This window comes from Lagenorhynchus albirostris, chromosome 20 (assembly GCF_949774975.1).
Source record: "Lagenorhynchus albirostris chromosome 20, mLagAlb1.1, whole genome shotgun sequence".
NCBI lineage: Eukaryota > Metazoa > Chordata > Mammalia > Artiodactyla > Delphinidae > Lagenorhynchus > Lagenorhynchus albirostris.
This window is the reverse complement of record NC_083114.1, coordinates 34,869,443-34,891,148: the sequence shown is the minus strand read 5'-3', so window position 1 is coordinate 34,891,148 and position 21,706 is coordinate 34,869,443. Positions and strand designations below refer to the sequence as shown.

At 50.1% G+C, this 21,706-nt stretch overlaps 1 protein-coding gene and 1 pseudogene across 3 annotated transcripts; both read right to left on the bottom strand.

Annotated features, from left to right (window-relative positions):
- Positions 1–2,887: 2,887 nt before the first annotated feature.
- On the bottom strand, positions 2,888–14,419 carry LOC132511088 (acetylcholine receptor subunit beta-like). Of its 3 annotated transcripts, XM_060133881.1 has the most exons (12): positions 14,286–14,419; positions 14,061–14,200; positions 13,405–13,449; positions 12,750–12,859; positions 12,537–12,645; positions 12,024–12,171; positions 11,337–11,546; positions 8,207–8,430; positions 7,347–7,713; positions 4,765–4,939; positions 3,832–3,906; positions 2,888–3,426 (listed from the first exon to the last, which is right to left on the bottom strand). In XM_060133881.1, the coding sequence occupies exons 3-12, from the start codon at positions 13,429–13,431 to the stop codon at positions 3,330–3,332; spliced, it is 1,542 nt and encodes a 513-aa protein (XP_059989864.1). In that variant the 5' UTR covers positions 13,432–13,449; positions 14,061–14,200; positions 14,286–14,419; the 3' UTR covers positions 2,888–3,329. The 3 variants fall into 3 exon arrangements, with proteins under 3 accessions (XP_059989864.1, XP_059989862.1, XP_059989863.1); XM_060133879.1 differs by lacking the exon at positions 4,765–4,939; XM_060133880.1 differs by lacking the exons at positions 4,765–4,939; positions 14,286–14,419 and having other exon boundaries at positions 14,061–14,264.
- Positions 14,420–17,817: 3,398 nt separating this feature from the next.
- Positions 17,818–19,786, bottom strand: LOC132510874 (transmembrane protein 102-like; annotated as a pseudogene).
- Positions 19,787–21,706: the final 1,920 nt, after the last annotated feature.

The window sequence follows — 21,706 nt, the reverse complement described above, 5'->3', positions numbered from 1 at the left end:
GAGAGACTGAAATGAGTCCAAGCCCGCAGCAAGCTCCCTGCCCGAGCCCGGGGTGAAATCAGAGGAGAGCCCAAGAGGATGCTTGTCAGCTTCAAGTGACCTCAGCAGTTCTTTGCCCCCAGTTGATAAGGGAATGAATTGTGCTCACAGATATGAACCCATTCGTGGAAGGATGTGTTTTTCTTTTTCTAAAAAAACTTTTAAATTTATATTGGGGTATAGCCAATTAACAATATTGTGATAATTTCAGGGGCACAGCAAAGCGACTCAGCCATACATATACATGTAACCATTCTCCCCAAACTCCCCTGCCATCCAGGCTGCCACATAACATTGAGCAGAGTTCCCTGTGCTATACAGTAGGTCCTTGCTGGTTATCCATTTTAAATGTAGCAGTGTGTACATGTCAGTCCCAAACTCCCTAACTATCCTTTCCGCCCCACCCTTCCCTCTGGTAACCATAAGTTCATTCTCTAAGGTCTGTGAGTCTGTTTCTGTTTTGTAAATACGTTCATTTGTATCATTTCTTTTTAGATTCCGCATACAAGGCATATCATACGATATTTCTCTTCCTCTGCCTAACTTACTTCACTCAGTATGACAATCTCTAAGTCTATCCATGTTGCTGCAAATGGCATTGTTTCGTTCTTTTTAGTGGCTGAGTAATATTCCATTGTATATATGTACCACATCTTCTTTATCCATTCCTTTGTCGATGGACATTTAGGTCGCTTCCGTGTCTTGGCTTGTAAACAGTGCTGGGGTGCATGTATCCTTTCAGACAACGTTTTTCTCTGGATATACGCCCAGGAGTGGGATTGCAAGGTCATATGCTAGCTCTATTTTTATGGGGATTTTCAAAACATTAATATCCAAGTTAAGGCACATAAACATCAACAATTTAAATAAGATGACATATCACTTAACACATTTATGTTTAATGTCATTCATAAAGTTCATTGTGATTTGAAATACAACGACATAATCCCAGAGTGCCTCTGGGTAATGCTCGGGGAAAACAAATGGATTGTGTCTTGTGCTGTGGCCTGGTGCCAGTTTAGGGTGAGTCTCTTGCCTTTGGAATTTAGGATTTGTGTCTAGGTGGTTCATGAAACCCTGGGCCCGGATCTCCAGAGGGAGCTTGACCTTGAGGCTGTGGAAGAGAGTGGTTAGAACTGGATGGAGCCTACTGTGGTTGGAAAGCACTCCTTTTGCCCAGCTGACATTTAGGTGCCTTATTTAGATGCCTGGGGTTTAGGTGTGCTACCTTGGACTTCAATGGAAAGCTCATCTTCAGACAGGTTATATACCTGACTTGCAGGTGTTTGCCATTAGGCTGGGCTCCTGGCTGGCTCAGTGGTTTTAATTCTAGGCACTTTCTTCCTGGCCCTACCCTAGCCAACAGATGTGGCCAAGGTCCCAGGAGACATGGTTCCTAGAGCAGGAGAGAGTTTATGAGGTTGTCTGCCAGATCCTCTCACTTCCTGCCTGTGACACAGAACAACTTCCACTTTTGTATGGGGCATCTTAATGCCAGAGAGAGAAATTGACTTGCTGTAAGTGACTCAGAGAGTCAGGGTCAGTTCTGGGATCAGAGCCCAGAAACACTGCCTTGCTATGTTTCCATGTTTGTACTGGAATCATGGTATTTCTCCAACCAATGACAGCCCCCCTGGACTTGGGTCAGCAGGACAATAATCTTCTTTCCCTTAATGAGGGGTCTGGTCTTTGTGCCTTGGTACTGTGGGTCTCATGTCTGAAAAAGGAGCCAGCTATGCTCACGAAGTACAAGAGAATCTTGACCTTAAGAGGCTATTAAGGAAAGGAGATTCCATGCCTTCAAATGGATTTTGCAAATTCTTGAGATTGGGGGCTGAGGGTATAGTGATAGAGATGAATTCATTCTGTGTCTCAAGGGTGTAAGCCCTGTAGATATTGGTTTGCAAGATTATAAGAGAAGGGTCTGTGTCTTGGTCAATTATTCTCAACCTTCTACAACATTTAACCTATCACTCTTTCTGGCCCATTCTTCCTCACTTCATCTCCACTCCCACCCTGTACCATTTATGTCCCCATCATTTCCCCTGCACCATGGCAGCAGCCTGCTCTCAGGCCTCTATCTCTCACACTCCATCCTGTACTCAGATACTAGGTTATTCTTCCTGATGCTCGCCTCTGAATGTGATATTCTCCTTCTCTCCTATTTCAAAACTTTCGGTGCATCTCTATTACCTGCTGACTTCCCAATCTGAAATTCAAGAGCCCCTGCAACCTGGCTCCAACCTGCATTTCTAAAACTCTGACTCCTCTTTCTTCCCAGAGCCCAGCCAGATGGGATTCCTTCCTCTGGCCCCCTCCCCTCATCTCCCTCCTGTATCAGTTCTGAAGAATCCTTTCATTTCCCATCATATTCCAATCTCTCAAGACCGGTCCTGTTGAAGGCTCATCTCCAGTAAAGAACCTTAAGTGGACCTCTAAGTTATAGACATCTAGTTTCCTGTTAGACTCAGTTTCATTTCTGGGACATTACTCTGGGTTTGAGAATTAATCAGATGGAGAAAACCTGGGGCTATGGAGAAAAGTTTGCAGACTGTTGCAAGAGATCAAGAGAGAGACCAGGCAAAGGTAAGTGTGGAGAGAAAAGCAATAGGAATCTAGATTCTATTAAATAAGGGCAGGTGATTTAGGGACTGGAGCCACAGGGCTGGAACAGTCTGGTCTGGTCCTTCTAGGTTCTCCGTAATCCTCAGCTGAGTCCAAAAGACTCAAGTTAGAGGATGATCCTCACACCCCCAATTGTCACTCACTGCTGCCATTTTCTCCCTTCCTGCCAAATGTTACCCCATGAAAAATAAGACCAAGTAGTTTAAAATTATATAGATTTTTTTCTTTGAAAATACCATAGTCATTTAATAACATTAATTTCCATCACAATACTACATAGCACACACCGACTTACAGGAGCACTGATTTCCCAAGAATCCAAAGGTGTTCACTCTGATGATCAGTGGAAGGACCTCAGGATACTACAGGCAGGTAGGAGGGAGAACAGTGCCATCTTACCATGAGCTTAATGGAGCTCACAAAGGAAAACTCATCACCAGATGTTGTGTTTTTACATTCATTAGGATTTATGGCAGATAAAGTTAAAACATCAATAACTTAAATATAATTATTGTTTAAGAAACTATGTGTTTTAAATTATTAAACAAAGAACCTCTTTTTGGACATGATAATAAAATAGTACAGCTGGGGAAGGGTGGGGGGAAATAAATAAGATTTTCCAGGGCTCTGACTGTCTCTCAGTCCAGGTACGAAGGTTCAAGCCTTCAGGGCTTGGGGCTTTCGATCCAGGAGTTTATGGAATTCTGGACCCACTTCTGCTTGGGGTCAGCACAGACCTCCTTGTCCGCTTTGGTCTTGAAGCTGTGGGGAAAAGAGGGCACAGTTAAATGGAGTGTCTTGAGGATTTTGCCCAGGAGCTTGGCCCGTTGGCCCCTGGACATGATTAGCCCTTTCTCCCTGGGTGAGGAGCCTGGATGGGGACAGGAAGAAAGGGAAAAGGGAGGAAGAGGCCTCTCTTCCAGAAAGGAAGTTCTGTTGCTACTGCTCCAGGGGAAGCCTTCCTTTAGCTCCTGGCTAAAGGAACTTGGATGATCTGACCAAGCTTCCAGAAGAGCCTGGAGTGAGTATGGATTCCTTCTCATGGGCTTCATTTGTCTATGGGGTAAAGGGTCCTTTGGATTAGATGGCATATTTATCTGACTCATTGGGAAGTATAGAACTCAGATAGAATGTTTGACTGACGGTGCCCGGGCATGGTCCACTCACATCACAGCTTCCTGGGGACACCGGCTGTTGGTGATTCTTGTGTAGCTGTCCAGCTTCTTGAAGGGGATCTTCTTACTGATCACAAAAAAGCAGCAAGTGATTGGGATGGAAACTGAATCTGAAAAACACTTTGCAAAGCATCAGAGAGTTATAGTGTATTGTCAGCCTGCATTTGTAAGAGAAGAAGGAGAAGGTAGAAGACAAAGCAAATACACAAGTTCTAACTAAGACCTACCATTCCCTAGTTCAGAGCTTTAGTCCAGATCCCATAGATAAAATGTTATCTGTGAGTCAGTTTCCTCTGCTGAACTATGGGGCCCCTCATTGTTGACTGCAGATGGCGAAATCTTGAGTAACAAGATTAATCCTTGTAGCGTGATTCGGAGGGTCTACAGATCCAAAACCTCTGACCCTGGGAAGATAAGTTCTAAGACCTTGCTTCCCAGCTATTTGTCCCCGTGGGCTTAGAGCCAACCTAAGTCACATGCTGAGATGCCTCTGGGTCCTTATCCTCCTTACACAGCCACCCTTCTGAGAGCTACCCTGGACTGTAATCCAACATTTGAAACCTCCAGCAAGAGTTTCTTCCTCTCTACTACTCCTGAAATGTCCTTCCTACCCACGATGAGAAATGGTTCTTCCTTCTGTGCCACATCTCCAAACAAGGTGAGGATTGTTGAGATAGCAGCTGCATTTCATGTCCCAAAGCTGGTGTCGAGAAAGATCGTGGAGCCTGGCTCCAGTGGCCTGGGCTTCTAGTTCTGGTTCTGCCTCTGACCAGTTGTGACATGCCAGCTCTTCTTAATTCCCCTCTAGATTTCATTCTCTCCATCTTTTTAATGTAGGCTATGCAGCAAGCATGGGATGACTCATGCCAGGTATTAGTACCTGGGGTAGTTAAAATGTTAAGGCTTAAGAAGAGAGGAGACTTACCTGGTTGAGCCAGCACCTGGGTGCTGAAGACAGCTGCTGTGAGCAGCAGACACAGAAGTGCTGCAGAGACCTTCATACCGGAGGGTGAGCACGGGAGCTTCAGCCTGAGAGCTGGAGGTTTCTGAGTTGGTCTCAGCTTCTCTGCGACTCTGGCTCCTCTGGCTGATCTGCCTGCCTTTTATAGGGAGCAGAGCACATGGGCAGGGTCATGTCTAAGGAAGGATAAAATAGGCCCCTAAATGTGGTGAGTAGGTACCAGATCCTGGTGGTGATTTCCAAACACCGAGAAAAGGAAGTCGTGCAGTTTCCATCATTTGTTTAGATGGTGGAGCAGTGGTGGAAGGGTATGTGGTTATGCCCAGTAAAGTGTAGGAAGTGACCTTATTGGCCTATGAAGGGCTCTGATTTCTTTGAAATGGAACATGATCTGTTGGAAAGGAAGAGTAGAAGCTGAGTTCCTAACAGAGTGAAGAGAACCAAGTGCCTGACCCTCCCCATGTCCCGGGAGGTCTGGGATGGGGCCCTAAGGCTTTGCCTGGTCTCTTTATCAGATTCGTGTCCCTGCCATCCTAAATTAGTCAGGCTCCTTTAGAACCTCATACAGGTAGCTTGATAGAACCTTAGCAGAACGATAGAATCCAGGAATCTTCAAGTCTTAATGCCCTGGAATGTTCTGTCGTGTAGCCTAAGAACTGGGCAGCAAATACCGATCTTTTAGGGTGGTGATTTCCAAATATTTTATCTAGACACTAAAGTTTCTTTCCAAGTGAAATGATATGCGGAAGCCCAATATATCATGCAGATTCAGGTAGAATGGGTCTGTTTGAAAAGGGTCTTTTGCTTTTGGTGTCAAATCTTTTGCCCATTAAAAAAAATTTCTTTTTTCTTACAGTTGACTTTAAGAAGTTCTTTGTATATTTTGTATTCAAGTCCTTTACCAGATATGTGCATTGCAAATATTTTCTCCACAGGCTGTAGCTTATATTCTTAACAATGGCTTTCATAGAGCAGAAGTTTTAAATTTTAATAAAGTCCAATTTATCAATGTTTTTTCTTTCATAGATGTTGCTTTTGGTACTATAGCTAAAATCTCATCATCAAACCCAAGTTTGCATATCACCTTTTCAATGAATATTTCCAGATTTTCCACAAATCATTCAATATTCTCCAATAATCTTGAATGTTAAAGACTCCACAGGAGTCCATATATAAAGGCACCATAATTAATTGAAGAACTTCAGTTGGGAATTATATAATTTCCATTTTTTCACAATCATAAACAATAATTATGAGAAAACTGATGTAATATTATCATTAATGTCTCCATTCAGTTCCATAGCTAAGGGATTAATCAATCAAAATGTGTGGATAGAGATACACCAGAAATACATCTACACGTGGAACAACTCCTACAGAACACCTACTGAACGCTGGCAGAAGACCTCAGACCTCCCAAAAGGCAAGAAACCCCCCCACGTACCTGGGTAGGGCAAAAGAAATGCAACGCTGTGATTGATTAGTGATGTCTGCCATGGGTACAGCAATAGAAAGTGGTACTACCTATGTAACATAGTTGCTATTCCTGGATTAAATAATATTTAAACTTTAATTTAATTCATTAATGATTGTTTGCAAAGTATCTAGTCAGAGACAAGAGAAGCTAGCAGGCCTGGCAGAGAAGCTTCTTAGCTGTCAGGAAAGGCAGAATAGCATAGTGGTTAAAATTCTGAATTTGGATACTATGAACACTAGTTAATATCTGTATCAGAGAAAGCACAAGTTATATAACTTCTTTGTACTTCAAATTCCTTACCTATTTTTTATTTATGTGGAAATGGGGTTTATTGTGAATATTAAATTATCTGATACCCAAAACTTGCTTTGCAGTGTGAGTAGCATATGGCAAGTGATCAATAAGCTAGCTGTCATCAATAGTCAAATAAGAAGGGTATGGTGTCTAGGACATGCTAGGAAGGGACCCAGAGTGTGGTTCTTGGTCTCTTGTACAAGTTCTCTCTGAAATTGCTTCCAAACAAAGATATGTGGTAGGGATAGACCTCTGGGAATATCTGTGCTATAGGTGAGGAAAGAAAAAGAGTCTCCCAGAAGCAGAGAAGTGCAGTCCTGGGATCCTGCCATGAACCAGAAGAGTGGGCCCCAGAGGAGATGGGGGTCAGACTCCAAGCCTGACACACCAAGGGGCACCAAGGTCTTAATTCTACAGGGAGCTCAGAGATCTCAAGTGGTAAGTCACTTTGATTATGAAATTTCCCTCTCTTGTTTTGTTTTTAAACTGAATTCGAGAAATCCCATCATAAAAGTTAAAAGGAAACTTTAGGTCGTGCAAGTTCAGCAGCTGTTTTTTTCCAGCAGCTTGGCTGTGCTGTTTAAGGAAGTGTTCATTCTGCCCTCTCTCTTTCTTTTCTCCTCCGTGTCTTCCCAATGAGCATCTTCGTAACGCAGTTTTGACAAGTCACCTATGGCTCAGTGGCTGTGAAGGGGCACCTGAGGTCAGAAACAACCTCTGTGAATAGAGGGTCAGAAATGGGTACCCTGCGGTGGAAATAGATCTGGATTCTTACACGGTTCTTTTTTTCTTTCTTTTTTTTTTTTTTTTTTTGCGGTACGCGGGCCTCTCACTGTTGTGGCCTCTCCCGTTGCGGAGCACAGGCTCCGGACACGCAGGCTCAGCGACCATGGCTCACGGGCCCAGCTGCTCCACGGCATGTGGGATCTTCCCGGACCGGGGCACGAGCCCGTGTCCCCTGAATCGTCAGGCGGACTATCAACATCATTTGGTGGCTTGCGGATGAAACATTCATCTGTTCCCCGACCCCAGCCACTTCGTGGAGAATCTCTGAGAGGTATAGGAGGTGGTTCCGGTATCTGGTCTCTCTCAGGTTTGGGTCTCTTCAGACCCAGATACAGAGGGAGTTTGTGGATAAAGATCTGCAGAGTAGAAGAAGAGGCGTATTGGAGGGGGCTCTTATGCTCTCAGACCAGAAGGGAAGCCGCCAACCACCCCCACGGCACGTGCCCATTCCTGCGCATGCGTCCATGCGTCCCACAGATGAAATGCAACTACACAGCCCAAGAGTTCTTAAGTGGGTTAGGAGGCATCCTGACTGGAAAGAAAAGTTCTGAGGGCTTCAACCCTGATAGTACCTCACCCTTAGAATGCTTCCTTGGGACCCACGATGGGCAGTATTGATGAAGAGAGTCTGGGATCTACGCAACGTCAATGATGGGAGGATAAAATTAATTGGGCAACATTTCAACACTCAAAGACCTTGGCACTTTGACACTCTACCAGGAGTTGTAGTTCTCCCTCAGGTCTGTGAAAGGGAAGGTTGAAGTTGGTGGGAGGGAGGAGCGATACCTGGACAAAAAGCCAAATACTAGGATTGAGAGTTAACACAGGTTGGAGAGGAGATCTTCTTACCTGACGGACCCAAAGGGGCATTTGGTGGGTGTGGGGTGAGCGAGGGTGTAGGTTGAGGTCTACGACGCTAAGGATGACTGAGAAGGTGACGAGGACCATGGTAAACATGAGGTATTTGATAATGACGGGGACAGACAGGGAGGTCTCAGGCACTTTGTCTGCCAGCAGCAGCAGGAACACAGTAAGGGTCAGCAGGGCAAAGATCGAGAGCCCCATCTTCTCTCCTTGGGGGACAGAGGGGAAGGCGAAAGGATTAGGCTTTGCCAGAAAGCAATCTCCCTGGCATAATCAGTGACCGTGTTTCCAGCCCACTCAAGGACAGGCTTTTGGAAGGGCCAACTGCATGCAAATAACTCCTACATTTATACCTCCAACCTGGACTGATTCCCCTAAATTCCACACTTGTATCCACCTGCCTACTTAACCTCTCCATTTGGGTGTCCACTAGACATCTCGAACTTCACATGTCCAAAACTTAATTCCCTCACCACCGACTCCCGCCATAGTCTTCCTCAGTTCACAAATGACAACTCGATCTTTCCTGTGGCTCAGGCCAAATCCCTTTGAGTCATTCTCAGCTCTCCTCTCTCTCATCCCATATCCAATCCATACCAAACCCTGTTGGCTCTACCTTCAAAATATATCCTGAAACTGATGACTTATCACATCTACCACTACCATCCTGGCACAAGCCACCATTACCTCAGATCTGAGTTATTATAAAGGCCTCCTCTTTGCTTCATCCTTTGCCCCCTGCTGACTGTTCTCAACAGAGCAGCCAGATTGACCCCGTTAAAATGTAAATCAGATCATAACACTCCAGTGGCTTCCCATCGCCTTTAGCATAAAAGTCCATACTGAAGTCTACAAGGCCTTCCCATTAGTTCTCTGACTACATCTCATACTGTTTTCTCTCTTGCTTACTTCATTCAGTTATTACTTCATTGGCTATTTCTTGAATATGCAAGGCACATGCCCACCTCAGATCTTTTTGCACTCACTGTTAACTCCTCCTGCTAATTTCTTCCCCCAGATATCTACCAGGGTCATTCTCTCACTTCCTTCAAGTCTTTGTTCAACTATTGCTCAAACATTCCCTTTTTAGTGAGGCATTCACTGACCATCCTATTTTTAAATTGCAACCCCTGTGATAAACCATAGCGGAAAAGAATATGAAAAAATATATATATCTATAAATGAGTCACTTTGCTGTACAGCAGAAATGAAACACAACATTGTAAATCAACTATATTTCAATAAAATTGTTTAAATAAATAAATAAATTGCAACCCCTACCCCCATTCTCATCCTCCCCAAACCCTTTTCCCATTTTTCCTTCTTAGTAATTGACCTCTCCTAATATACTATCTGGGAATTCCCTGGTGGCACAGTGGTTAGGAATCCGCCTGCCAATGCAGGGGACGCGGGTTCGAGCCCTGGTCAGGGAAGATCCCACATACCGCGGAGCAACTAAGCCCGTGCGCCACAACTACTGAGCCTGTGCTCTAGAGCCCGCCAGCCACAACTACTGAGTCCACGTGCCACAGCTACTGAAGCCCACGCGCCTAGATTCTGTGTTCCACAACAAGAGGAGCCACCGCAGTGAGAAGCTCGTGCACTGCAACGAAAGTAGCCCCTGTTCACCACAACTAGAGAAAGCTCCCGCACAGCAACGAAGACCCAACGCAGCCTTAATTAATTAATTAATTTTAAAAATAATAATATACTATCCAATGGGTTTATTTATTATGTTTGCTGACTGTCTCCCCACTAGAATATAAACTCCATGAGAGCAGGGATTTTTGCCTGCTTTATTCACTGATGTATTCCCAGTGCCTTGCACATTACACATGTTCAACAAATATTGTTAAATGAGGGAGTGGACAAACCCCTGTAGCAGGAACTGTATAGCAAATCGAAGGATCTAAAAATGAAACCAAGTATATAAGACTATGCCAGGTGACTGGTTATTACTGTGGCATACAACAGGCGCTGCAAACTTCATGGAAGCTATTGAAATAAGTAACTATTATGGTCTGTTCTACTTTAGTCCTGTAATATTGGGTTCCAAGATTTGCCTTGCTCCAGGAAGAAGGAGAAGTTACATGTGGAAGTGTGTTCTAGAGATGCATCACTCTCCTTCCCCAGACTGAGAGAGGGCTTGATTACAGAGAGAAGGAAAGCATGTGTTTTTTGTTTGTTTTGTTTTGTTTTGTGTTTCAGGCCACAGCAGTGAAAGCCCAGAATCCTAACCACTAGGCTACCACGGAACTCCCAGGAAAGCATGTTCTGAATATAAGAGTTTAGGATATCAGTCTCTGAATCAGACTAGTACTAAGCAGGGTTGGAATAGCAACACTGCCTCTCTCTGTGTAACGTCAGGTGAATGACTTAAACTCACTTAGCCTCTGTGAAACGGGCAGACAATTCAGTACTTACCTCACAGGGTTGTGACAATTAGAACTGAGTTAACATATGTAACACATTATTTGTATTATCTTATAGCAAGTGCTCCAAATTAGAAAAGACTATACCTACACTTACACAAAGCTTACAGAGTACCAGGCATAGTTCTATTAACTCAGTTAATCCTCAATATAGTCCTATGTGGGAGGGACAACGACTGTCCTATTTCCAGATCAGGACACTAAGAGATTAAGGAATTTGCCCAAGGTTACTCTGTTAGCATATTGTGCTGTCTCCCAGAGAAATGTTGGCTATTATTTCCAAGGGACATAGGAGGTTAAGGGACTAGTAGGCGGCATTTGACAAGTGGGGGAGAGAGGATGCCAGGAATGGGGAAAGGGAAAGGAAGCGTTAGCTGAGCCTGGGAGTTTGTTGGTCAGAGGAGTGGCAGTTCCAAGGGTGAGATCCTAGGATTCTGAAGGGAAGAGTTCAGAAGTTACTGGGTGCAGAGAAGTGAGCAGCAGAGGGGAGGTAGAGCTTGAGGTTGGAGGGGAAATCTGGATGCAGAGGCAAAGGCTCTTCCTGAAAGGAAAACCTGGGTGAGATTGCTGAAGCACAGTTCATGAAGGCTTGAGTTGGCAGGAAAACCTTCCCTGTTTTATGGGTGAAGAGCAAGAACCTGAGCTATTGGCAAGAAGGAGTGCTGAGCCCCTTCCCCTCTTACCTGCATCTGGTGGCAGGTAGAAGACGAAGATGGCCAGAAGAGTGATGAGGATGCATGGGGCAATGACGTTGACCAGGTAAGAGAGAGGCTTCCGGCGAATGATGAGGTAGAAGGTGACTTCTTCACGCCGTCTTTCCCCGCCTCCCCTAGGATCCACTGGAGGCTGGATTAGCCGAGAAGGCTTGTGAATAATCTCCCATTGACCATTCTCTTGGGGAGAGTGGGGGGAGAAGAGAAGGTGACACAGATGTGGAACCTGTCTTTGTTTGTGCCAGATACGGCTTTCTTTTCTTTTTTTGTTTTTGTTTGTGTGTGTGTGTGTGCCTCACTGCGCCACCGCGCTGCTTGTGGGATCTTAGTTCCCCTAACGAAGGATTGAACCCGGGCCCTCAGCAGTGAAAGTGTGGAGTCCTAACCACTGGACCGCCAGGGAATTCCCAGATATGGCTTTCTCTGCCACATCCTAGAGCAGGGGGGACTGATGTAATATGGGGCCAGCTATGGTCCCTGGGCTGGACAGCCCATCTCTAATAAATTTGAGCAAGTCTCAATTTCCATAACCACAAAATATAGACAGTTACACCTATCTTGCTGAACCCACAGGGACTCACTGAGGGAATATATTTATCAGCCTGTCAGAAACTGGAAATCGTAAAGCCCATGGACATGGGAGCCAAGCCCACTCACCAATAAAGTTGCCTTCATGAATGTGCACTTCCTGCCGCTCCTGCCCATCGGGACCCAAGCCGGTCTGCAGACTGACTTCTGAGCTGTCATAGCTATAGGAACTGAACACCATGGTGCAGTTCTGCCAGTCAAAGGGGAAGTAGGTGACCTGGATGGAGTGGAGAGTTACTAGAGCTGCCAGAGAGCTGGTCAGGGCTGGGGGAGCTGGGGAGGTCACAGGGCAGACAGGGGTCAGAGGATATGGGGCACTAGGGAGATAGGGACCACCAGGGGGAGATCACAGAGAAGTGGAGTCACAGAGGAATAAGAAGGTTATGCGGGGAGGTCATGGACAATGGAGGGGGGCGGTCACTGAGGAAGACTGAAAGTCAATGAAAGTGGACAGAGAAGATGAAACTCAACGGAAAACCAGAAGGGTAAGAGAGACGTGAGGGTCATGGGGATAATGGAGGAGGGATATCTGAGTGAGGGTTTCTAGGAGCGCCTTGAGCTTCCCAGGTGGGGCCCGGACACCTGGATGCTGCAGCTGCTGCGATAGATGCCCGGGGGCTGCCAGCGCACGGAGCCGTCGGAGGACACCATGACTCTGATGTCCAGAGCAACATCAAAATTTCCGTCGTTGCTGCCGGGAAAGAATCTTCTCATCTGGGATCAGGCCCCTCCCTCCGGAGGCCGCGCCCCTCCAGAGGCCCTGCCCCACCTCCCAGACTCTGGGAACATCCTTACTTGTTTAGGAGCACCACGTCTGGTAGCCACACGGATTCGGCAGTGATGCAGAGTGAATCGATGCCCTCTTGCTCCTCAGGGTCCCAGCTCAGCCTGTAGTCAGTCCACTTCTAGGGAAGCAGAGGCTGAGGGGCCGTCTGGGGCTGGAGGCTGGAAGGAGTCTTGGGATGTGCTGAGGAAGCCCGGGCAGGGAATGCAAGGGAGGAGAGCCGCGCAGGCATGGTCTGTGGTTCTGGAGGCCGGGGCTCTGTTTAAGACTCCACCTGCACTCTTTGGGACCCTATCAACTAATTTCCCCTTCTCTCTCACCGGGCCCCAATTTCTTCTTTCTGTAAAAACGAGGGGGTTGCACGCTAGCCTCTAAAACAGTGGCTTTCAAACTGCAGTTAACGACCCTTTTCATAGGTCCGGAATCAAATGAGTGGCCCCAAACCAGTGTTAAAAAAAATTTAGAATGAAAAATGCATGGAATGCATCTCCCATAGCAAAGATAGGTATTGTTTCCTGAAGCTTCTGTTTCAGTTATAAATGTGTTTTCTGAGGTCGTGATGCAAAAAAAAAAAAAAAAAAAAAAATCTTACTGGGCGGAACTTTCGAGGAAATTGTAAAGGCAGCGGGATGCCCGCCCTTTCCCACCCTGCGGGGGTCTCCGTACCAGGTCTAAGTAGACCTTTGTGCTCATCTCCTCATCCTTCTCGTCCTAGAAGGGAAAAGTTTAAAGGGTAGATATGATGTCAGTGTAGAGAAATGAGGGGCTCGGTGGGTAAACTCTCCCTGGAAACTCCCCTCTTTTTCTGAGTCGCACCCTCTTGGGTTCAAGCCCCACCTCCTATAAACTGCGTTGGCTTAAGCTCCGCCTCTATCTCGTAAACTTCCTGCTGGCCGTACAGCCAGCCAGTTCATTTACCAGTCCCGGCCCCGGCCGGAGTGAATCTCTGCCCGCTGTTGTTTATTGACCCTGTCCGGCACCAAGGTCCGCCCCAGCCTGTGACCCCGCCTCAAGGTCCGCTCTCCGGCCTGTCCATCGAGGTCCGCTCTCCGGCCTGTCCATCGGCCCCAGCTCCACTTTGAGATCCTCCAACAGGCCAGTTCATCATCCTGCCCGGCTCAATCCTGGCCCGTCCAGCAGCCACGCCCACAGCTTGTCCATTGGTCCGATTTCGACCCAACCTCTACTAACGGCCCGTCAGTCACCCAGCCTGGCCTCGCCCCGGGCCCCGCCCCCAGTGGTCCCTGGGTTCCGCCCTGCCTAAAGCCACGCCCCCCAGCCGGCTAGTGGGCCAGGCCTCAACTCCCCGCGTGCGCCCTCACCAGGCTGATTAATTGCGCTAGGCTGAGACCAATGCTAACCCCGACGCCGTCTCCGACCTCCCGCGCCGGCCTCACCGAGCTATCATAGCCCGAGAAAAGTTTCTTGCGGAGTCGGCCCTCCGCCTCTGAGACGCGGGCGCCTGGAGGAGGAGAGAACTGAGTGAAGCCCTGGTGCCCGACCACGACCTCTGGCCCTGTCACTGCCCCTTTGACGCCCAGACTTACCCGAGGCGAACGGCGCCCCCAAAGCCCACAGCAGCAGCAGCAGCAGCAGCAGGCAGCAGCAGCAGCAGCCCCCCTGGGGTCATAGCCCGCCCGCGTCGCTCAGTGAGTCCGCTTGGGTGAGCCGCCGGGACAGCCAGCGCAGGAAAAGTGACGAGGCGCCCAGGAATGTGCACCTGTTACTAGGGGGCAGCCGCCAGCCTACCCGCCCCGCCCCTGGGGCTTGATCCCTCCCCGAGCGACTGCCAAAGCCTGCTACCCACAGATGGCAGACAACACTTCAAATGTATAAATCGTCTTTAATTGAGAAAGCACGGAGTGGAGACTGGTCCCCTGGGAGCAGAGCCTTTCTGGATACCTAACACCCAGCTGAGGTAAAGCAAGTTCTATTCAGTTAGAAGCTGGAGGGGTGTATGAGGTCTAGAGACCAAGAGGCCCTCACCCTCCTTGGCCTGACCTGTAGGGGAGAAGGGTGGGACTTATTGCTGAATTGGTGTCTCCTCATTTGAGGGGGGTCAAAGCTATGTCCCATTTGTCTTTTCTATTCTAGACCCATTACCCCAAAGACCTCAGCTTTAAAGGGGACCTGGAAGGAATTCCTGCTGAGGTAGTTAAGTGTTCATGTCCCCCCAACCCAGGCACAGGTCCAGTCATGCCATGGTTCTGGCCACTTTCCCATCCTAGCTGCCCTTCTATGAGCCAGGGATTCCTTCCAAAACTCCTCTGCCCTTCCTCAGCCTCTGTTCCCTGGCAGGGCCCCAGCTGAGTTGCAGGAGCTAGAAACTGCATGTAAAAAATAAGGTGAGCATTCTATAGGAAGAATGAGAGTTTTGGGAAATTGTCTAGGGAAAACAAGAAGTTCTGGATGATCCATCCAGAACTTAGTTCTTTGTGAATCATAGCTGGGACCTTTCCAGAGCTCCTGCTGTAGTGGGATAACTGAGGACATGGAAAGGAGACGTGACCCATGAGCCCCCCGCCCCCAGCAAACTGGGGGCTGACGAATAAGCCAGAACTGCAAACAGTCCTGATTTCTTTGAGCCCTCCCCGGCAAACCGGAGGCATGCGAATAAGCCAGAGTTGTGAACAGTTCTGAATGCTTCGAGCGCCCCCCCGACAAACTGGGGGCCTGCGAAGAAGCATTGAGTGCTTTGGGCACTGATCCATGAGATGTCCTCAGTATAATCAGAGTGGTGGGAACGCAAGGAAATGTCCTTGTGCTACTTCAGTATAATCAAAATAATGGTGGGAATTTTCTGCTGTTCTTGCGCTCAAGGACGAAGCACGGCAGGTGCTCACGAAAGCCAATTATTGCTTGTATAATTAATAAAAACATAGCTTGCTGTTTTGGCACTTCTAAAATGTTAAAAAAAACAAGTCTCAAAGTGTAAACCTAGATAATACTTTAATAAAAGTTACCACAACAAGACAGACGGCACTGTTTTGCCTGAGCGAGCGGCAGCCCTCTACTGCTGTGCTTTGGCACAATTCATCTCGTGTGATGAGCTTACTTTCGCCCCTGTCCTAAGAAACTACAACACCTGCTTAACAGGTATCACGAGACAAGGTTGGAGCGTGGGTCTAGAACTCTTACTCTAGACCAATAACATGCCTATATAGGCTCTAGTTCCATCCTAGAGGGAAGGGCTGAGAGTCGGGGTCTATGTCCTAGAGCTGAGATTCAGAAGGAAGTATGGCTCCGTATGTGTCTAGAACACCACGCTCTAGAACTGGGTGTCTCTGGGGTAAGAAAGTTAAACCTGTGGTGATCTGAGACTGGCCCAATTCAGGCCAAGACCAACAGCTGGACAGGGCCCAAATCCAGCCTCTCTCTAGTTGGAAAACAGGGGTCCATCTGGGTGAAGGACAGAGGCCTGATGGATCCAGAACAGAGCCTGGCAGCATGCCTGTGTTCCAGCACAGACCCTGGGTGCAGAAATGGCCCTGGCTGGGGTGCCTGGTGTTCCAGAACCTGTCTGCAACAAGGCAAAAGGTGGAGTAGCGAAAGAAGGAAACTAATCCTGAGCTGCAGTGGACCTATAAGTCTACGGCTTGGTGGCCATGAAAAGGGCAAAGGGCTCCAGGAACTGGCTGAGCCCGGGGTGGGGAAGATTTATGCCCTGGTTTTGTCAGTTTTGGAACCCGCCGCGCCATCTCGGGAAAAGGCTTTGGAGGGTGTGAGTGTGGAAGGAAAGAAGTGATCAGCCAGGACCATTTTCAGACATCCCCCTCTCTGACCCCTTTCCCGGGCCCAAGGATCTAAGGGTCTCAGCAGCCCCGGAAGTCATGGCCGGCCCCTAGGCTCCCTCAGGGTAGAGCACCTGGTGGGCTGCTCAGGGCATGAGTGTGGCAGCAGGGGTGAGAGCAGGGCCAGAAGCAGGGCTGGGAGACAGGCTGCGGTGGTGGCGAGTGCAGGGAGCCTCCAGTCCGGGGACTACATGGCAGGGGCCAGGGGGACTGGAAGGGGAGGTCTCAGGGACACTGTGGAGAGAAGGCCCCTCAACCTGTCCTGTCTTGTCGATCCGGGGACGGCTGGCGCTGGCTCCGGTTCCAGGCTCCTCCCTCCCTGTACCCCACAAGCGGAGCTTCCCCCCACGCCCGGCTAGACGTCCCGGACCCCAGGAAGGAGTGAAGGTGTCTCCGCAGAGCGCCCTGGTCTGGCGAAGTGAGCACTGGGCCTGGCGGCTGGACCAAGCGGAGCAGCGGCAGCGGTTGGGAAGCTGAGGCGGCGGCGGCGGCGGCGGCGGCGGCGACAGCGGCTTCCCCCTCCTCCGCGAGCCGGTCCGGGGTCGGGGCAGGGGGCGGAGACGCCGGGAAAGAGCGGGAGGTGAAGCTGGGCGGGCGGAACCCCGGGGTTCCTTGGAGGCAGGGAGCGGCGACGGTCTTAGAGACAGGCGGAGCCGAGGCAAGGCCGCATGTTTCGCATGTCTCGGGGTTCAGAGGAGGAGGGACAAGGAGGCGACTCCACTGAATGGAACTCTGGATGGGGGGAGAGGTTGGGCTTAGATAGATGGAATGGCGGATGCCCCGAGAATGGAGAAAGGGACCCTACTGCCCGGGATGGAGGGCAGAACTGGATGAGGAAGGTGGCGGGAATAACTGAAGAGGTAGCGGTGGTGGTGAGGTCTAGCCTGGGGTGAAATCCGGCCTCCTTAATGTCTCTGCTTTTGTGTGAGACAAATTGGTCAGTCCCTGGTCTCCATACCTTTCTCCTTTACACGTTTTTTTCAGCAAATATATTACCCCCATCCCGATCGACTCCTAAGAGAAAAGACCATAAGAACTGGAGGGAGATGGATGCCAGAGGCTGCACCGGAGTGGGAGGGGTGCTGGCCACAGATTTGGAAAGTGGAGAGGCCAGAATGGAACGACCTGTGCCAGGGATGGGGCGGGAGGAGGGTGGGAGGAAGCGGAGGAACCGGCGAGGAGGCCTTCTAGAACGGGCTCTTCGGGCCCAAAGCGCTCAGCCTGTCTCCCAGGTGAGGGGAGAGCAGTGCCCTCCACATCCCGCTGGCCAACAGAAGCACATTCCAGGTTAGTAGGAACAGCGTCTTTAATGGGCCCTGCCTCCCACGCCGGCTAAGACGCCCCCCTTGCGTGCAGCCTTGGCCTCTTCCACAGCGGCGCGCAGGGCGCGGGCAGGGCCAACGCCCCGAGCAGCGAAGCGGCACCGTCCTCCCCCACGGAGCTTTTGGCCACTCAGAAAATAGTGGGGCAGCGTCCCGGCCTCGAGCACCCGGCCCAGCTCATCCAGCAGCCCGAGGCAGCTGGCGCCCGCATTCTCGGCTCGCGCCAGAGAGGGCGCGGGCAGCCGCTCACACGCCCAGTAGAGCAACGTCCGCAGGAGGTAGGGCGCCGCGACCCTAGTCCTGGCCACCAGAGGGCGCAGCAGCGCCTGGGCCGCCGCGTGCGCTTGCAGCAGGGGAACGGGGTATGCGCGTCTTGAGCGCCAGCTCTTGGCGTGCGAAGTAGAGCTGCCAGCAGGAGGCGTCCGGCCGCTCTGTGCCGCCGCCGCCGCCGCCGGGCACCAGGGAGAAGGAAGACGACTCCGAGGCCAGCGGGCCGGCCCACGAGTGGCTCCGAGCCCCCTGGGACCAGCCGGCCACGGACACCACGGGGATCAAGTCGAAAAGCAGGAGGCGGCGCGGGGGCCCGGGCGTAGCCAGGAGGATGGTGGTGATCCCCGCGTGGCGGGCTGCGTGGACCAAGCGCGGGGCACCCGGAACCGGAAACGGGGACTCAGTGACCGCAGCCAGCGAAGCAGAGAACCGGGCAGCCGCCTGGGCGGGGCACAATGTGGGCCATGCCTCCGGAGCCTCCAACGGCTGTGGCACTAGGCTAACGTCGGTTGCTTTGGTGACGTCACCATTCGTTGTTTTCAGTGGTGAGGGAAAGCCAACATCGGTTACGTCTTGTTGAGGCAACTCTGGCACTGAAACATTACTAGGTGAGTTTTCCAAAGACTCGTGTGCCTCAGGCTCAGTGACGTGTAGCTGGTCCACGGAGATTTGCGGATCCTTGGGAGTTTCTTTGCTTTGGGCTGGGCGGATCGAATCACGTCCTCCTGGGACTGGGGGTCCTAGGCAATCCTGTCATGCCTCCCGGACCGAGGTTCCGCGTACCTGCTCTGGGAGGAAGAGCCATGTGTAACAAGTTCCCACATCCGGTTGCAGCTCCTACCCAGTGCCATCTAGCGAAAGCACGGGCACCAGGAGTGTGAAGCCGGAGTCGTAGTGAGGTCCCCGAGCGTAGGGCCCTAGAGGCGCAGGCCCCAGATCCAGGGAGCCCTCGCGAATCCCGCAACGAAGTTGCAGGAGCTCTGCCTGAGGAGGAAAGCGAGGGTCCCGGCAGTGAACGAGACCTAAGGAAAGAGAAGGGACCGTAAAGTCGTGATCCAGAGCCGGGGCGGGGTGAGGCGGAGCTGAGAGCTGCAAGTTCCCGAAGGCTGGGAGGGTTACTTACCAAGCAAAGAGAAAACAAAGTCCTTGGCCTGGAGGAGATCTGGTCCTGGCTTGGGACCTTCACTCCAGCTCGCCTGCACACCCAGCTCCTGGATCAGCTGGGTTAGTTCTTGCAGCTGCGCCGCAGAGCAGAAGTCGATGTCCGTGAGCGGCCGGGCTGGGGCTGGGGGCGGTGGGCCCCACCAGGGAGCACTCCCCCAGACCGCGGAAGCCATATGGCTCTGTCGTTTGGGGGCTAGGAAATACACAGACGGGAGGAAGCCCAGACGGGCCGTACCTTTTGCTGCGGAAAACTGGCCCCAGTTCTTTGCTCTTCCAGAGGCCAAGAGGGTTCCCAAGACACAGTCCGCCAATGGGTCTGCAGACGAAGGGCCCTAAATTTAGTCTTGAAAGAGAACAAATAAATACCTCCTCCATCCTTGCCCTTTTCTCATATGCTGGTCCCCGCCCCCATGGAACGGTTCACCTGACTCAGCAGGTAGAAAGTAGCTGTTTGGCCCCTCCTAAGGAATGCAATAGCCTCCTTCGCTGCCCCTTGTCTACGTCCCCTTACCTCTTTTTCAGAAGAGGCTAGTGGTTTGCGGCTTCCCTCTTAGGGTTAGCTGCAAAGGCTGGGAAGAAAATGGATAGGAAGATTCAACAGGTAACTTCTTCCTGCTGCCTGTAAGGCCACGCCCTTAAATTATAACCACGCCCCTTTCTGGAGACTGTCGGGGTGGTTCCGGACCAGCCCGGCCTCCAGTCAGAGTTCAGTCACTCCTTTTGCTCTGCAGAGATCTCGCGGCTATCCTGGGAGTTGTAGTTTGTCTTCAAAGCTACCAGGGCGTTGGGGCCACGCCCCCACATCCTTTCCTGTTCCGTTGAAGTAGTGCCTGATGGAAGTTGTAGTTTCTATGGAGGTAAGCTATTCTGTGTCTTTATGATAAACTATTCTGTGTCTTTACAAGGCCAGGTGAACCGCACAAACACTCCTTGGGGTCAGAACAGAGGCCTAATAGGATGGATCTGAATAGCAAACAATAATGAGGGACATACACTAGGGCATGCGGAGAAATAGGGGACTCTACATCTCACTTGGGAGTAGAGGAGCCCTGGTCATTTAAATCTGGAAGGGTTCTTGCATGCAATTATAACTTCAGTTTAGAGATGAGACTGCAAGCCTAGAAAGGTTGCACATGACTTGTCCAAGGTCAGAGCTGAGCCAGAGAGGTGTTGGAAATGGGCTCTCCGGCTGGGACGTATCTCCTTGGAATCGGCGGTGGTAACGTTAAACAAGAACACACCGATAGTGTGCATGTAGTGACCCAGGGATGGACATCTGACTCAGGGAAGGGACATGTTAGTGTTGCCCACCTCAGACACACAAGTGGTGGCAGGGAAAACGCTTTGGAATCTCGCAGCTTATGTGTGTATACAGAAGAGTTATCAGGACTGAAAATCAAGTCCAGAGGAAACTCCAGCTGGGCTAGGGCAGGGCAATGAAAAATTATCAGGGGAAGGAAATGGCTTTCAGCGACCAGTGTTATCATGGACACAGCTAGGGTCCAGGAGGAAACTAGGAGCCAGAATAATAGGACAGAAAGACAGGACACCAGAGACACGCTCACAGATTAGACCGATGCACACTGGACCAGGAATTCTTACATGCCTTTTACCCAGGGGTCTGTCTCCACACTGAACTGGGACTAAGTCCATGGGCAAGAAAATTAAGTGGAGACACCTCGAAATATTTAGAGGCCTATGAAGGAGGGTACCCTCAGAATCCAGCGCTCAATTTGGGGAGCCTAAAACACAAGGTTTCCTAGTCACTGACAAAGAGAGGTCTTCTCCCTCAGTAACCAAGAGCCCCAAACACAGCCCAGAACGGGGGAGGCAAGTTTCCGTACATCTGGTCGTGACCCAAGAGACCAGATGAGGAAAACTGAAGCCTGGGCTCTTTCTCACAGTCTGGGGAAATCAGGCATTGGCTGTCCATCCCCACATCTTACCTCCTCCCCAGAGGGTGGCTTCTGAGCCACCCTAAAAAGAGCTAAGTTCTCTGGGCTCTGGGGGAGCTTTAAGATGCTGGGGGTGGGTGACAGGGAAAGGGAAATTGCTCTAAGCTCTAAAGCACTGCTCTGCAATAGCATTTTCCATGATAATGCAAATGTTCTAAATCTGTGCCATCCAATGCAGTAGCCGCTAGCTCCATGTGCCTACTGAGCGCTTAGAAGGTCGTGGCACTGAGGAGCAGAGGTTTTTTTTTTTTGGCCAAGCCGTGAAGCTTGCGGGGTCTGAGTTCCCCGACCAGGGATTGAACCCCAGCCACAGCAGGGAAAGCGCCAAGTCCCAACAACTGGACCGCCAGGGAACAGAATTTTTAACTTTTTAACTTAATTTTTAACAGAATTAATTTTCCTTAATTTTAACTAATTTACATTCTAATAGGCATTTGGCTAGTGGCTACTGTAATTGACAATGCAG